Below are 16,694 nucleotides of genomic sequence, written 5' to 3'. Positions count from 1 at the left end.
GGGAAAGAGACAGGCAAAATTTAAGACTCTGTTTGTTAGCTGCTCATGGAGTAGGAAAACAAGGAAGTGAGTAGATTAAGCTTATCTGCCTGTTAAATATTCCAAAGGTTTGACTGATAGATCTAGAATCTGTAGTTCTTCACTCTCAGGAAGCTGCATCACCTGAGGTAGTCACCCAAGTTAGCTTTCAGTGTTATCTAAGGACACAACACTCAGGTTTGCAATTATCCTGGGAAAGATTGCTCAGTCCTTGACCTCTCACCAGCCAGGCCACAGTGACTGCTGGCTAAGGAGTGGGAGTAGGTAAGATCATGTGGGAAGCCAGATCTGCCTTCCCCTTTCTATGCTCACCAACCACTGCTTCTCTTGAGCTCATCCCTCTGAGAAGAGTTCCCTTTCACTCCATCCATGCTGGCCAGAAGATCTTCACTGCCTCAACACAGCACTCACACTAAGCAGAACTATCACCTCTAATTATCAACATGCTCTCACAGTTGACACCAGAGACATGAGTGTGGCACTTCTCAGGTGGCTTCAAGTTCCCTAGAGATTTATGCATGCCCTGTACTCTGAGTTTGATTCACGAAGAAGGAGCACAAGAAGCAGGTGGTGGGAAGGAAGGTGGCCTATCCCATGTAAGCAGCTGGAAAGCTTGTCTCAGAGGCACTGTGAAAGCAGGGATGAGGACATGCTGTAACAAGTCTTCACATTGGCCAACCCATTTGAGGAAAAACTTATTTACAGTGAGAGTGACAGAGCCCTGGAGCAGGCTGCTCAAGGTTGTTGTGGAGTCCCTTCTCTGGAGGGACTGGATGCAGCCCTGTGGGATGTGCTCCATGGGATTCTGCTGTAGCAGGGAAGTTGGATTGGATGACCTCTAGAAGTCCCTTCCAATTCTGACAATGTCATGATTCTGTGATTTGGCTGCAAGCCATGGATAGCCTAAGCAGAAGTGCAACCACAAGCATGGATACCAAATGATCTCATCACCTACAGGGCACAGAAGATGCTATTCAAGGTACTTACAATAGCCACAGCTTGCAGAGAGCTTCTTACTATTCTGTGGCTCAGGAGACTCAGAACTCATGAAGAAGCCACACTGCTCAACTTCAAAGCTAAAGCTTCTGGTGCCTGAATTCCCCGGGTTTTGCACTGTCACACTTTCCCAGTGATGTGAGAACAATAAATAGTTCCTTTTCTACCCCACCCCAGAGTCCATCTTGGAGTTTTACTTACTCACAGATTCCATAGCCTCTCATCTTGCCCTGGTACCAGTGGCACTTGTAGCAGTCGTACCGATCTTCCGAGCGCCGTGGGACAAGGCAAATCCCAAACCTGCAGGGTGCACATGGCAGGTGGCAATGTAGAATCACAGAATCATAGAATGCCTTGGGTTGAAAGGGACCTATAAGGCTCATCTAGTCAATCCCTCTACAATAAGCAGGGACACTTCGCACTAAAACAGATTGCTCAGAGCCCCATCAAACCTGACCTTGAATGTCTCCAGGGATGGGGACACTCATCACCTCTCTGGGCAACCTCTTCCAATCATCCACCACCCTCATATTAACAAACTTTTTACACATGTCCAACCTAATCTACCCTTTTCTAGCTTAGACCCCATTACCCCTTGTCCTATTGTTACATGCACTTGTGAATAGGTCTTCCCCAGCCTGGTTCCCCCAGACTCTGCTTTCCTTCAGGCTGAACAACCCCAACTCCCTCAGCCTGTCTTCATAAGAGAGGTGTTCCAGCCCTCTGATCATTTTCATTGCCTTCCTGTGGACAAGCTCCAACAGGTCCACATCCTTCTTGTGTGGGAGCACCAGAGCTGGATGCAGTATTCCTGGTGAGGTTTCACCAGGGCAGAGTAGAGAGGCAGGATCACCTCTCTAAACCTGCTGGCCACACTTCTTTTGATCCAGCCCAGGATGGAGTTGGCCTTTTGGGCTGCAACTGCACATTGGTGAGTCATGTCCAGCTTTTGATCCAGTAGGACCCCCAGGTCCTTTCCCACAGGGCTGCTCTCCAGCATGTCTTGCCCAGCCTGCATTCATACTTCTGGTTGCCCTGGCCCAGGAGCAGGACCTGGCACAGCAAAAGGCAACTCAGTTGTACTGGATGAAGTTTAAAAACTAAGGACCAGACTCCCAAGCTGATTTAAATGGTTGGGGTCAGTTCTACCTCTGACAGCACTTGCAGATTGCAATGGACTTGATCCAAGCAAGAGCTCATCTCCTTCAAGCTGCAGTCAGTTTCTCATTATACCTTCTACAGAACAACTCCCAGTGGTTTTACTTTTTCCCCTCTCTACCCCTTCCCCAGCACAGGGGCTGAATTAGGCAACCACAGCAATCCAAAAAACATGTTTTCTTAAGCTCAACACAAAGTATTTGAGACAGCTTTTCCCTTTAAAAATCTAACCTATTCTGGAACTCATGTAGAGATGAAAAATCTGAAAGTCTTTGTTTTCAAAAATTTTAGAAAAACAATGCTTGAATTTGTTTTTTTCCCTCTGAAAACTCCTAATTCAAGAGGGTTTCTTTACAGATCAGGGAATGGCTTGTGTTGGAAAGGATCTTAAAGACCACCTAGTTCCAAACCCCTGTCATGGACAGGGACACCTCCCAGCAGCCCAGGCTGCTCCAAGCCCCATCCAACCTGCCCTTCAACACTGCCAGGGATGGGGCAGCCACAGCTTCCCTGGGTAACCTGGGCCAGGGGCTCCCCACCCTCACACCGAAGAATTTCCTCCTAATATCTAAGCTAAATCCCCCCTCTTTCAGCTTGAAACAGTTAACCCTTGTCCCATCACTCCATGCCTTATCCAAGTCCCTCCCCAGCTTTCCTGGAACCCCTTCAGGCACTGGAAGCTGCTCTCAGGTATCCCTGGAGCCTTCTCTTCTCCAGGTTGAACACCCCAACTCTCTCAGGCTGTTTTCATAGGAGGTAGGAAGATATCTAAAAATAACTTTTCTAAGGCATTTCATCTTAATAAATTCACCTAGACTTTGATATCTGGGGTCAGATTAACCCAGCTGAGGAGATGTTTGCATCTGAACCCCTCATCTGCCCACACCCTCTAATGCTCTAGGTTACAATCTACTCAAGCTTAAGCCAGGTGTTTAAAATAGACCAGATGAATTGGACTGTAACAGTGAATAAAGCCCACGTACAAGATGCTAGTGTCCCATGTCCCTGTGCTAGTGTCCCAATGTCCCATTTCTTAGCTTCTTTTGAAAGCAAGAAATGCCTTGGTTTTTAAGACCTACCCATGCTCCAAACCCTCTTTGAAATCTCCAACATGGTTGCGTCCATCACGCCACTTCAGTGTCCCCCTGCAATTCAAAGGAAGAATTACACAAGGGAGATCACCAGCAACACTCACATCTGTCACAGAGGTATCAAGGCACAACCTTGAAATGGTTAAAATCAAAATATTTCCTCAGGGAACAGACATGCAGAAGTTCTGCAGGCAGCTCTGGGACTTTGGTTTGCATTGTAAGGATTTAATGCCATTATGTTTTCATGTCCTGGAATGAGAGGGAAGAATCTCCTTCCAAGTTCCCTAATCTCAAAACCATTTTCTAGACTTGCTGGGTCATCCATTTAGGACCTTGCAGATGATCCTTTGGAATGGCAGTGCAGCATGTGATTAAGCCAACTGAAGTTCCAGCATAACATATCCCTGCAGACAACATAATGACAACATAGTCCAGAACTTAATTGTACCAGGCACTATGAAAACAAATGAGACAAGCACTGGCTTAAAGGGATAATATCTTTCCATCTGTTCTGTGGGGGGGTTGTAGAAATTATGACACAAGTCAACAATGCAAAATGAGACTGGAACCATCAATGTGATGGTCAAATCACTGCACAGCCATGCCCAGTTGTGAATGCATTTCACTCCCTCCAATCTCCCTCTCCTCCCACACACTGTTTTATTTCTTGCATCATCCCAGACATAGCCAGCTCCCTACACATTCCCCAACCACAGACAAAAGAAGATGGTGCAGTACCAAAACCATGACACATTTGTTTGACTTTCACCGAGGTTGTTGCTTTAAACACCTACATGAGACAGGTTCTTTTACTGGTATTTACAGGGAAGGAGTCAGATTAATTTAAAGTAGATTTAAAATCTGTGTCCGTTTGCTTTGTTAGTATAGATGTTAGCAAAGGAAAGCAAACCACAGAGAATCCCTGCTCCAGCCACTGGGATGGTTTAAGCTACTTCCTCCACCACACCAGATCATGAGGAGCACTGGGGCAGAACAGTGATGAACACAAATGTTTTTCCTGAAGAGCCCTGATTCACACTGCTGCAGCTTTCTGCTCCAGTGCTTTGCCATTCCAGGCTCTCCCTCAGAGGTGATCCCACCATCAAGGCCAGCTTTGCTGCTCTGTAACCCTGTATTTGTAGCAAGTCACACAGAAGAGTAATTTCAGGAGTGGGAAGGAAAACCCAGAGTTAGGCAATTAAAAGCCAAAGTATTAAAAGCAGCTGAAGTCACTTTGTTCTTCCAAAATGCCCTGGGGTGCCTCAAGTAAGTGACTTATTCTGAAGCAGCAGAGGTATTCATTCATTCATCTCATTTCTCCAACACTAAACCAGGAGGAGACAAAGAGCAAAGTGAGGTCCTTGTCCCTCTGTGGCTGCACACCTGGGTTTTCCAATCCCTGCCAGGAGTGCAGGTGCTGGGGAAGGTGGGAATGATGTAGAGGACTGCCTTAAGTGTAGCTCTACTCCAAATATTGATTTAACACCACTCTGAGGCAAGGCCCAATCCCTTCCACAGAAGATTCAGGTTTAAACTTTTAATTTTGGATCTTCTCATTATTTAAGTCTCTTTCAAACTGATCTCTTTATTTTGCTTCGACTGTAAACAAACTGTGTAAAACTCAGGAGTTGTAAACTCTCCAAATCAACCCATTGAGGTATCTGAGGAGGTGGGTCATATTCCCTGTTTCTTCACCAAAAAAAAAAAAGACTTTATCCTATGTCAAAAGATTTTGATTTGGACCATTTAACTTGTAATTTACAGACCATCCCCTCTTGGCAGAGCTCACTCTTCAGTTGGGTTTAGTGAGTAGTTCTCATGTCCCCAGGAAATGCAGTTCAGTTTCTTTTGTACTTACTTTTTAAAAAATCCTTTGGTAATAGTTTGGATATTAAAGTATACTTTGATAGCACAGGATAAAACTTATCCCTCACTTGCAAGGAAAAGCTTTTGTTGGTGGGTTTTTTTTTTTTGTCATAATGACAGTAAGATTTGATGCCTCAGGCTGAGGTCTTGAAAATAAACATTAACTCAGTCTAAGTCCTAATTACAGGCATAAGCCAATGCAGCACCTTCAATGTGATCATTACCACATTCTTAGGGGCAGCCTCTACAATTTACTGCACAGACCAGTATCACTAGTGACACATCTACAACACAACAGATCACGTGGTAGGACTCATGCTTTGACTGAGCCCTGAGAGCAAGCAAATGTGTCCCAGCTGCCCCCTGAATCTATCCTCAATGCCAAATTTCCCTCTGGAGACAAGTGAGGCAGGAACCAGAGATTGGCACACCCCAGGAGATGACCAGCCTGCAGTGTGAGGTCCAGGCCCATCACCCCATGTCCACAGCCACTCTATGGCATCTCCACCCGCACTGGTGCATCCCCTGGACTCAGGCAGTGCTACACAAGGACAGCAGGGCCATCCTTGCACGGTTTTCTTAGGGAAAGGACAAAAAAAAAAATAGCTCCTTACTTGCCATGTGGCTTTCCCCAGTGCCACTCGCCCTCGTAGGATGCGTTCTTGAACTTGCCCTCCAGCCTGAAGCAGTAGGAGAAGAAGCGGCAGGAGGGGGGCTCGGTGCCCTCCCCAGCCCTGCCCCACAGTGGGAAGTCCCTCTTCCCATTCAGGGCCTGTCGAACTGCCTGGTTCAGCTTCCACTGCCAAACAGCCTGGGGGCAGATGAAGAGGAGTGTTTGACTAATGAGTGAAGAAAGCAAAATAGCTCCCCGGCGCGAGGAGCAGTGAGAAGCTGTTGGGTTCCCATCAGTGCCGTTCCTCTGGCTGGACCCGTGAGTTGTGTCCCATCTACAGACACTGTCTTCCATAACATCCTCATTAGGAAGCTGAAGGAGTGTGGGTTAGATGAGTGAGGTGGACTGAGGGCTGGCTGTGTGACAGAGGTCAGAGGGCTGTGATTAATGGAGCAGGGTTGAGTTGGAGGCCTGTAACTAGTAGCGTTCTCCAGGGGTCAATACTAGGTCTGGTCTTGTTCAACATACTCATCAACGACCAGAACTAGGGGACAGGGTGTGACCTCAGCAGGTTCACTGGTTACACTGAACTGGGAGGGGTGGTGACATTCCAGAAGGCTGTGCTGCCATCCATGGACCTGGACAGGCTGAAGAGCTGGGAAGAGAAGAACCTAATGAGGCTCAACAAGGGTAAGTGTAAGGTCCTGCATCTGAGAAGAAAGAACCCCAAGCACCAATATAGGCTAGGGTGGTTCTTCTGGAAAGCAGCTCTGAGGAGCAGGATCTGGGAGTCCTGGTAGACAGTAAATGAGCCAGGAATGTGCCCTGGTGGCCAAGAAGGCCAATGGAATCCTGGGGTGCATGAGGAAGAGTGTGGCCAGTAGGTTGAGAGAGGTCATTGTCCCCCTCTGCTCTGCCCTGGTGAGGCCACATCTGGATAAGTGCATCCAGGTCTGGGCTCCTGATTTTAAGAGAGATAGGGAGCTACTGGAGGGCAACAAAGATGACTGGGGGATCGGAGCATCTCCCTGATGAGGAAAGGCTGAGAGAGCTGGGACTCTTTAGCCTGGAGAAGAGAAGGCTGAAGGGAGACCTTATTTAATGCCTACAAGCATCCAAGGGTGGGTGCAAGGAGGGTGGAGCCAGATTCTGCTCAGTAGTTCCCAGTGACAGGATGAGGGACAATGGACACAAGCTGGAACATGGGAAGTTCTTTCTAAATGTGAGAAAAACTTCTTTATGGTGAGGGTGACAGAGCCCTGGAACAGGCTGCCCAGGGAGGGTGTGGAGTCTCCTTCTCTGGAGGCATTCAAGACCTGCCTGGATGCAGTTCTGAGTGCTCTAGGGGATCCTTCTTCAGCAGGGGAGTTGGACTGGATGATCTCTAGAGGTTCCTTCCAACTCTGACAATTCTGTGATACAGCATCAACAGGAGATGTTAGCTTGGGTCCTGCAAGACGTACTTAAGCCTGACTCTCACCACCACTGATCAGCCTTGGCACAGGACTGTGGTGATGGACTGTACCATCCCTAGCTCTGCAGCACACCCAGCTGCTCAGGACAGATCACTTCCAGCATCCAGATATTTTTTTTGTCTACAGTCACTGGTCTAAGATACCTCTGGCCATCTAATAAGGTATTGCCAGCAATCCAAACACCCACTACTTGTTACTCTGCTTTAATTAATTAAAAAATGGCAAAAATCACAGGAGAAAAGCATCAGCTGAATTTAAACAGGTGCAAAGCCTATTCATGGAATCACAGAATGATTTGGGTTGGAAGGGACCTTAAAACTCATCTAGTTCCAACCCTATTGCATGGACAGGGACACCACCCTCATCATCTACTCATCTGTCTTCTGATCAGGAAGCTAAAATCCCAACGCTTCATGAGATTTTACTTCCACTCAGTACACATTGTTTAGTCCTTGCTAGAGCTGCCACCTTCTCTGTGCCATTCCTCTATTCCAAGGCTCAGCACCTGGTGTATCAGGTGGAACAGAAACACCCTGACCACTGCTCACCTTCATCTGAGGGTCTTTGGCAGAGAGAAAGAACGTTTCTTCTGGGGTTATAATGCTGAATCCATACCTGTGAAACCAGAGACATTACAGAGACCTTGAGAAACACATTTGTCAAACAGCAGTCCTGCTCTCCCCATTTCTCTTCAGAAGCTAATGGTCCTTTTACAGTCAGTTTCTCCTTCTCAGGAGAGTGATAAGAGGAGGGATAATGGTTTCAGACTTAAAGAGGACAGATTTAGATAAGATATTAAGAAGGAATTCTTTACAACACTAATGAGACACCAGAATAGGTTGTCACAGAAGCTGTGGCTGCACCATCCCTGGCAGTGTTCAAGGGCAGGTTGGATGGGGCTTGGAGTAACCTGGGCTGGTGGGATGTGTCTCTATCCTTAAGGTCTCTTCCAACCCAAACCATTCCATGATTCTAAGAGTTACTTAACTAATCAACTCATCTTTGTTCTCTACAGCCAAAACCATTTTATAATCATTGATTGATTTCCAAGGCAAGCTGCTGTGATCCCATCTGAGGGATGCTGCAATGGCCCATAATCCAGCACCAACCACACTGGTTAGAAAGGAGACAGGACAAAGTTTTGAATAATTATCTCTGTTTCACAATCAAGGTAAACTTTTGCTTTTTCTTTATAACCTCTGAGTGGAAATTTTACACTTACGGTCCAGGAGCTGATTTCTCTTTGCAGTTTTCATCTACCCACACAAGCTTCAGATCAAAACTCTGAAAGCTGTTTCCCTGGAACAAAAGGGAAAAGATGTCCCTGTTATTGGTGTAAACATCACACCCTGCCCTCGTTCTGTCAATGTATTGAAGAGCACAGCAAAATTGGTTGTAAATTCCCTGTTTTGTGGTCCACGCACTCATCTATCCCACATGATGATGACAGACATCAGAGTCTGAAGAAGTGTAGGAAGAAGGAATTTTTTAGTTTATGAGATAAGTGGTGGTCTGTAATGCCATGGCTACAACTAGCAGTAACAAACCTTCCTGGACAGCACTTCCCTCTACAAGAGTTTCTTCCTTAAAGCATGGCACCACTCCTAAATCATCTCTAGCACACAGCGCTCACTAGTTGTTTTTATAATCTCTCTAGGATCTGGACTCCAGGTGATACAGTCACACAGTAGCCCACGAGTACATTTAAGGAGTCTCTACTTTAATCAATAGCACAGCAAACAGAAGAAACTGAAATAGTAGAAATATTAGGTAAAAACTGCATTTGATAGTATGTCTTCCTTCTCTACCTAAAGGTCAGGTGCCCACAGTACAGAGCTGCTGCCTCTAAGGTTGTAGTTGACCAAGATTAGGTGCTAGCATTGTGGAGTTCACCACGAGTTAATCACTGATGTACCTCTCAGATTTGGGGGAAAAGGGAATTGAGGGAGGTTCAGATTCCCAGCACCAGAACCCTCATCAGCAGTCCTCTCCTGGCAGCCCAAGCTAACCATCTCAATCCCAGTCCAGTTATATCACCACACGTCTCAGTAACAGTCATAGAAGCAGATGAAACATAGTGGGCAGAAACCATTGGCTGAACAGAGATGTCTACCATGTAGATCTCTCCATGTGAGCTGGTCACAGTGTGCTCTCATCCTAGTCAGTGGAGTCAAGGACATGATTCAACCCATCCTAGTTTTGGCATCTAAAATAGGTTAGATGAACCACACCCAGACAGTGCATGTTTCTCTCCCCTGACTGTAAAGGGAGCCTGGGGGCACTTGCTCACAAGATCACTCCATGCTAGAAAATCTGCAATGTAAAGTTGGAGGAGATAATCACCACCCTATTTCCTCAGGCCTGTACCCTGCAAACTGCAGAGTAGTGCCCAGCATTATCATAAATGCTCATGTTTGGAAGAGCTCATGAGATCTATCAGCTTACAAGGCAGTCATGTGTTTGGGCACCTGAGGGGCTGACACATGACTAAAGAGCAAGCAGAGAGAGGTGCAGGTGAGGAGAGCCATGCTGGATTACAGGAGCTGTCAGTCAGAGCAAGCAAAGCTGGACTTAGTTAACATGCTGCAGAAGAGCTTTAAACACATATTATTCATCTAGGCATCCTATGGCTGTAGGCACTCCCTGTCTGCCCTAGACTCAGGCCCTAAATCCCTGAAATAACCCCTACAACACCCTCAGCTTCTCCCATACCACTAGCAGAGTTAAACCTGAAAGATCATATTTAGTCTCATGCATGTGTTTACAGTATAATATCTCTGACTTATCAGGTACTCTTTGAATAAACAAGGACAGCAATCAACAGATTCATATGCAATCATGGCCTTGGGATACTAGAAAAGTGCCTGTGGTGGCTGGATAGTAGATATTTACTAGGGAAAAAGTAACATGGGTGCTCTTCTGTTCCTTCTTCATTATGCTTTCGTTATTCTGCAGTGCAAAACACAGGTGCATGGATTGGAGACAAGGTTTTGCCAACAGCCAAGCTCTGCTGCATTTTCAACATCAAGGGAACCTGAATTTTATTGTCACTTATCCGTGCTGCCTTTCCAATCCCTCTGAAAGGTTGCAAACTCACCTGGATTAGCACAAGGACATCATCGAAGAGCAAGACCCGATCTGATCGACTCGTGCTGGCAGAGATGGGAAGGTTTTTGCTGTCTTCCAGCAGCCTCCTTTCAGGTACACAGAGCATGTCCTGCAGAGGGAACCACAGAGGTCAAGAGGATGGGTCAAGATCATGAGGAAACAGTAGGGTCTGGGAGAGGACATAGAACAGAAGCCAAGGCTTCCTGCAGAGACTAACTGGTGCCACAAGCTGACAGTGACAGCAGGACTGGACACAGCTTCTAAAGCACCCAGTGTCCATGTGGTTTCTCCAGGGCTTTCACACTGCCATGCTCTGTTGGCTTCCAAACCAAGCCTCAAATGCTTGATCAGTATTAAATTTCCTCCATGTGTAAGCAGAAGTGTAAGACCTCCAGAAGAGCCCCCCGACAAGCCACTTCCTACATCTGTGACTCACTGTGAATTTGTAGCCCAGGGATTTCCATAAGGACTTGGTAAAACAAGCTTCATCCAGGACTTGGCTGATGAAAGACTCCAGCTTCCCATATTCCTGGATGGCACTGGAAACAACGTCCTTGTCAGAGCCCTGATAACAAAAAAGCAAGGCTTGAGCAAAGTTTTAGGCATAGCTATAGAGGACAACTACTCTCTGGCCTGCAGCTGCAGAAGAGCCTCAGCAGTTCTGAATCCAAGGGGCTGACTGAGCTAACCTTCCAACCCCATTTCCAAGGAAATCCTCCCTAATCTAGCATTACCCCTGCCACCAGCAGAAGTGTGCAACCTCAGGCCAGTTGCATGACCTTTTGCAGTTCCTCTATGTGCTGAGTAGCTTGTAGCATGCTGGAGAGGCCACTGCTCATTGCTTTGAGACCTTCAGGTGGGCCAAGCCACACTGGTGCTGGTTCCTACAACCCTAGTGGTCCACTGGAAGTTATTTACTTCCAGCCATCTTTGGATTCAATGACACCACCACAAAGCCCTGCATAAGATTTAGTATAAGCCAGTCAAGTGACATCACATAAAACTTCCTACCTCTTTCAGAACCTCCTTCAGCTTGGTAAGGAGCAGTAGATATTGCTCAATATGGTCCCGAATGGGTTTGTGAAGAACAGTGTATAAGGCCAGTGACATGGAGGTCTCAGAGGTGAAATCTGTGAGGAATTGTTTCAGCACAGTCTTATGGTGCTTCCAGGCTTCACTGCAAGATGGTGAATTAAGACAAAGGTTCATCAATTAGTTTTTCTGCAAATTGCCAATTTTCTGCCTTCCAAACTTTATATGCTACCTCACTCCCAGAAAGGGTACAGAAAGCCTTGAAAGAAGAGGTCATAGAATGGTTTGGGTTGGAAGAGACCTAAAGGTTCCAACCTCCCTGCTATGAGCAGGGACACCTCCCACCAGACCAGGCTGCACAAGGCTCATCCAACCTGGCCTTGAACACCTCCAGGGATGGGGCTTCCACAACATCCCTGAGCAACCTATTCCAGCACCTTCCTACCCTCATGGTGAAGAATTTCTTCTTGATGTCTAACCTAAATCTCTCCTCTTTCAGTTTAAAACCATTATCCCTTGCCCTATCACTGCCATCTCTGATGAAAAGCCCCTCCCCAGCTTCCCTGTAGGCCCCATTTATGTATTGGAAGGCCACTATAAGGTCTCCCTTAATCCTTCTCTTGTCCAGGCTGAACAGACCCAACTTTTTCAGCCTGTCTTCATAGCAGGGGTGCTCCAGCCCTTTGATTATCTTTGTGGCCCTTCTCTGGCCCATCTCCAACAGGTCCATGTACATAGTGCAAATAGATTTGCACACCAAACACACAGAAATAAGGCAATGAGGGAAACAAGAGCTCCATCCATCCATCCACCCTGCCTCTGGCCCAGTGGTCTTTGCAAAATAGGAACCACACCCAGAGATACAGAAAATCACATGATTTTCATGATGGGTTGCACATCAAGAGGGTGATTCAGATGAAGGGGCTGCAAATCTGCTTCTGTCTAGTGCTCATGCCTTCATTTGCTAATTCCACAAGACTCTGACATCATCTGAGACAAGCAGTGGAAATTTCCTGCTGGATTCCCACAGCATCCTTTCTGAGGTCCCACTCCTTACCTGAACCCCAAACACCAGACTGATAGGCTTTCTGTCCTACAAAAGGAGTTGTTCATAGCTAGAAGGAGATGGAGGATGATCTGTAGAGGAAACCTTTCAACAGCTGTGGGCTCAGAAGACAGCAGGAGCAGCCAGTTCAGAGGAGATGCAGCTGGACCCCAGCACAGATCCCCATGCTTAGTGCTGCTCACTCTGGTTAGACATTATAACCCAAACAGTATCACTGTGTCCCTGTCAATCCTGTTAACAAACATTTCTCAGCCCCACTGACCTTTTGCTCTTTGTGGCATGTTCAAAGCCATGGACTACAACGTAGTTTGCAAAAGTGACAAAGTATCTGTTGGCAAGAAAGCAGAAACAACAACATATAAGCATGAGCTGAGTCAAAGATGCATATTGGCTACAAGGTTTAAGTGGTCAGGGTTGGAAGGGACCTATGGAGATAATCCAGTCCAACACTCCTGCCATAGCAGGATCACCTAGGGCAGGTCACACAGAAACACACCCAGATGGTTCTTCAAAGTATCCAGAGTAGGAGACTCCACAACCTCTCTGGGCAGCCTGTCCTTGTGCTCCATCACCTCACAGTAAAGAAGTTTTCTCATGTTGAGATGTCACTTGCTGTGCTTCAGCTTATGTCCATTGCCACTTGTCCTATCACAGTGAATGACTGATAAGAGACTGGCCCCTTCTTGACACCCACCCTTCAGATATTTATAAATATTAATAAAATCCCCCCTCAGCCTTCTCTTCTCTACACTAAACAGTCCCAGGTCTCTCAACCTTTCCTCACCAGACAGATGTTTCAGTCCCTTAATCATCCTTGTAGCCTCTGTTGGACTCTCACACGTGGATAATTTTTTCCTACTGTCTAGCCTAAATCTAGATGTGAAAATGTCACATCAAATCCACCTTTCCAAGGGAGGCAGAGAGAGATGTAGCTATTTTACCTCTCACCCTGGTCACTCCCCTTTGTGCCCTAGACCAGCTCCTTGGTTTAACTGCCTGGTTGACTTTTGCACTAGTTTCAAGGAAGTTTAATCATCCTGGCATTTAGCATAAGCAGAAGTAAACTTGCACAACAGTCCTGGAAAGCAAATCTACAAAGGCTGAGCTTAAGATTTCAGCTTCAGATGTAAGGATGTCTGCTGGTTAGAGTAGATGTAACAGGTTTGTACTGCAAATGGTAAATTCAAGTCAAGGTGCCCCAAGTTCATGTATCTCATCTCACACTAGAGGGAGATCAAGCCATATTTTGTCAGCAAATACCATATTTTCTTCCAACAGTGATTTCAGTTAAGTCAAGTATTCCATCCACACTAATTCACATTTATTACAGCTTTCAGGGACATCTAATGCTGATTTGCAGGCCTCTGAACAGGGACCTGACTGCCTCCTGTATCACTGCAATAAACATGAGGAGGTGTAGGACCAGGACTTCACAGTGAGTCAGCAGCAGTGGGTAGGAACCAGCTCTTGATTTTTTGCCTGACACCCAACAAGAACAGGTTTTAATTTACTGAATCACTTCCCAAAAACCCCAACGTGCTCTACTCCAAACCTCACTCACACGAAGGCAAAGCTTGTTGTGTATCACTTTTCTAAATTGCTGCTGTTCAGGTTAAAATTAAATTACATGTTGTCCTTCCTCTCTCCTCCCTCCACATGCATAAAAACCATCAAAACCAAGACAAGATGAACAGCAATGTCCAGGAGCCAGGGTGCCCATTGCCCATTCCTGCCTAGGTGCCAAACTGCACAGGTAAAACAAGCTCACCTGGCAAGGGCTTGGCCACGTTTGTGGCCAATGTGTTGAAAGAAAGATTGAACAGTGTCTGATCCTCATGTCATCTCAGGTTTCTATTCACCACTTTTCATGCTAGGACGTGGGTTATACAGTGACTTTGGTAAACAGATGGGGACCAGTCATTTAATTATTGAAACAGCAGTAGGGCAGTATTTTATTCACATCATGCTACATCTATCACTTGCTATGACACCCCTTGCCAAAAGCATAAGAATGTGGCAGAAACACATAATATGATCTGTCTGGTGACATGGTCCTTTCTTCATCCTTAAGTCCTTTAAACCTGCTTGTGCATGCATTTCTGTTCCTGATGGCAGCCAGAGCTTTGCTCTCATAACTTCCCCAGGCACAAATTCTCCCCTTGTCCTTTTCTTATTTTTAAGATGCATAAAAACCCCTAAACTTGCAAGAAAAAAAACCAAATATGCTTCTTACAAGGATACTCACAGCTACAAAAAAAGGTCATGTTTGACCACATTTGTTATGCTGTCTGCACAGCAGCCCCTGTGTTCTGTAACATCTGCCCTGAGCACTGAATGCAATCACTTCCCCTGTCTCACAGCTGAATTCCAGTGGGCAGGACTAAACAAATCAAGTACACAGATTAATTGTTCCAACCTACCAGTTAGTTGATAAATTTGGTTCCTTATGCTACTCTGAAGTGCTTCCTGTACTTACTGGATGTAGAGGCTTAGAAATAGATCTCCTTTCCAGACTATGTAAATGTCCTGGATGCAGAATGACTCTGAGGTGCTGCACTTTTGTTTCAGTATCCTGTAATTTTCTTCTGTGAGGTTCCAGAGAGCTTGAAATCGATCATTCAGGAGCAGGAAGAGCTTAAAGTTCTCCTTTCCCTTTTGGTCACTAGGCTCTTTGAGGAAAAGAAGAGGGGGAAAGGATATCAGAAACTCATTACTCCAAGAAACCCTGTGGTTTTCAGTGCAAAGAACGTATTTGCTTCCAGGAAAATGATGCCAGGGAGGAAGAAGATGATGACTATTTAGGTTTATGTCCCTGCAAGGTGATTGCACAGTCTTTGTGCTTCCCATTCTGGTGGGGCGTGTGGTCAGGGCAGCCTGCAGGGCTCAGACAAGAGCACATGAGGAAAACCGTCTGTCCCTGGCCCAAAGGGCTGCTCCTGGTCTTCTTGGAGGCTAGACCAGAACTCCAGTGACATGAGAAGGATCCACCCTAGGGGCCTAATCCAGTCATACCACTTTTTGACCAGACAGACTTGTGAATATTTATATGAATTTGTTGTTTCAGTGCAGCCACTCTGATTTACTGCCAGCTCAGAACCTGCACCCACAAGTTTTACCTTCAAAGACAGACACGACCTTGGAGCAAGAGGAGGAAGGCAGGGTGAGTACAGTTCAGGGGTTGCATATACACAAGATGGATTTTGGATTTCTGCACAGAATGCTGGAAACAAGCCTTCAAGTGAGTATATGGACTGACACTAGTTAGACTCATAGAATGGTTTGGGTCGGAAGGAACCTGAAAGATCACCCAGTTCCAACCTCCATGCATGGGCAGGGACACCTCCCAGCAGCCCAGGCTGCTCCAAGCCCCATCCAACCTGCCCTTCAACACTGCCAGGGATGGGGCAGCCACAGCTTCCCTGGGCAACCTGGGCCAGGGTCTCACCACCCTCACACTAAAGAACTTCTTCCTAACATCTAACCTAAATCTCCCTTAATGTCTGAAAGAGACAGGAACCACAATCCTAAGCTTGGCCATAGGGATCCTTGAGAGCTCACTCTCTTAAATGAAAGAACTCTGTAAATCAACCCCCAGAAAAGTCCCCAGCTATGGAGTTTAAATTATAATTCCCTTCTTAGGTGTGTCTGTGACTCAAGGCTAGAACTAGTGACAACAACAACAAAAATCTGCTTTGACCTACCTGCCTGGAGCAGAGGCTTGAGGATGAGGGCATCTATCCGTGCCAGGCATGATGAGAAGGTTTCTTCCACCTGGAGCAGAGAGGCAGTTGCTTCAGCTGTGCACATGTCCTGGACACAACACAGAAGGGACACATAAGCTCTTTTGCAAGAGTATCCATCTTCCAAGGCTTCAGTGCTCACTGACAGCTACCAGCCTTTCCTGCTCTTGAGAGATGGAATGGTTCTCCTCAAAAAGCATTTGAAAAATTAGAAGGGGAAATGGAAACGAAGTAGCTCAACATCAGCTGGTGTTTCAAAAGACCACTGAGGCTACAGCCCATTTTCCTCATAACCCAATTCAGGATCATCTCAGGTGGGCCACAATACCTCTTCTATGTGACTAGAAAGGCTCTACACTTCTCATCATGTGTTAATCCTACTTAGTGCCAGTTTCATTCTCCCAGAAGAAAATCCCTGAGGTCCAAAGCAGCAAAGGATGAAACAGAGTATCTTTTCTCATAGCTCTCACCAGTTTTCTGCCCGAGTGCCTCAGTCTGCACCTTTTGGCC

At 46.3% G+C, this 16,694-nt stretch overlaps 1 protein-coding gene across 1 annotated transcript in view; it reads right to left on the bottom strand.

The window, feature by feature from the left end:
- Positions 1-16,251, bottom strand: part of ALS2CL (ALS2 C-terminal like) — a 31,967-nt gene extending 15,716 nt beyond the window's left edge. The window contains exons 1-11 of the mRNA XM_010003051.1: positions 16,146-16,251; positions 14,921-15,113; positions 12,707-12,772; positions 11,358-11,523; positions 10,783-10,911; positions 10,336-10,455; positions 8,461-8,537; positions 7,787-7,853; positions 5,765-5,961; positions 3,273-3,338; positions 1,237-1,335 (exon numbers count right to left, since the gene is read on the bottom strand). Coding sequence (XP_010001353.1) covers positions 1,237-1,335; positions 3,273-3,338; positions 5,765-5,961; positions 7,787-7,853; positions 8,461-8,537; positions 10,336-10,455; positions 10,783-10,911; positions 11,358-11,523; positions 12,707-12,772; positions 14,921-15,113; positions 16,146-16,251 — 1,286 coding nt within the window. The remainder of the gene's footprint in view (positions 1-1,236; positions 1,336-3,272; positions 3,339-5,764; positions 5,962-7,786; positions 7,854-8,460; positions 8,538-10,335; positions 10,456-10,782; positions 10,912-11,357; positions 11,524-12,706; positions 12,773-14,920; positions 15,114-16,145) is intronic.
- Positions 16,252-16,694: the final 443 nt, after the last annotated feature.

Source organism: Chaetura pelagica, unplaced genomic scaffold, assembly GCF_000747805.2.
Source record: "Chaetura pelagica isolate M959 unplaced genomic scaffold, ChaPel_1.0 scaffold87, whole genome shotgun sequence".
In the NCBI taxonomy this organism is placed as follows: Eukaryota; Metazoa; Chordata; class Aves; order Apodiformes; family Apodidae; genus Chaetura; species Chaetura pelagica.
This window is presented reverse-complemented; position numbering and strand designations above follow the sequence as displayed.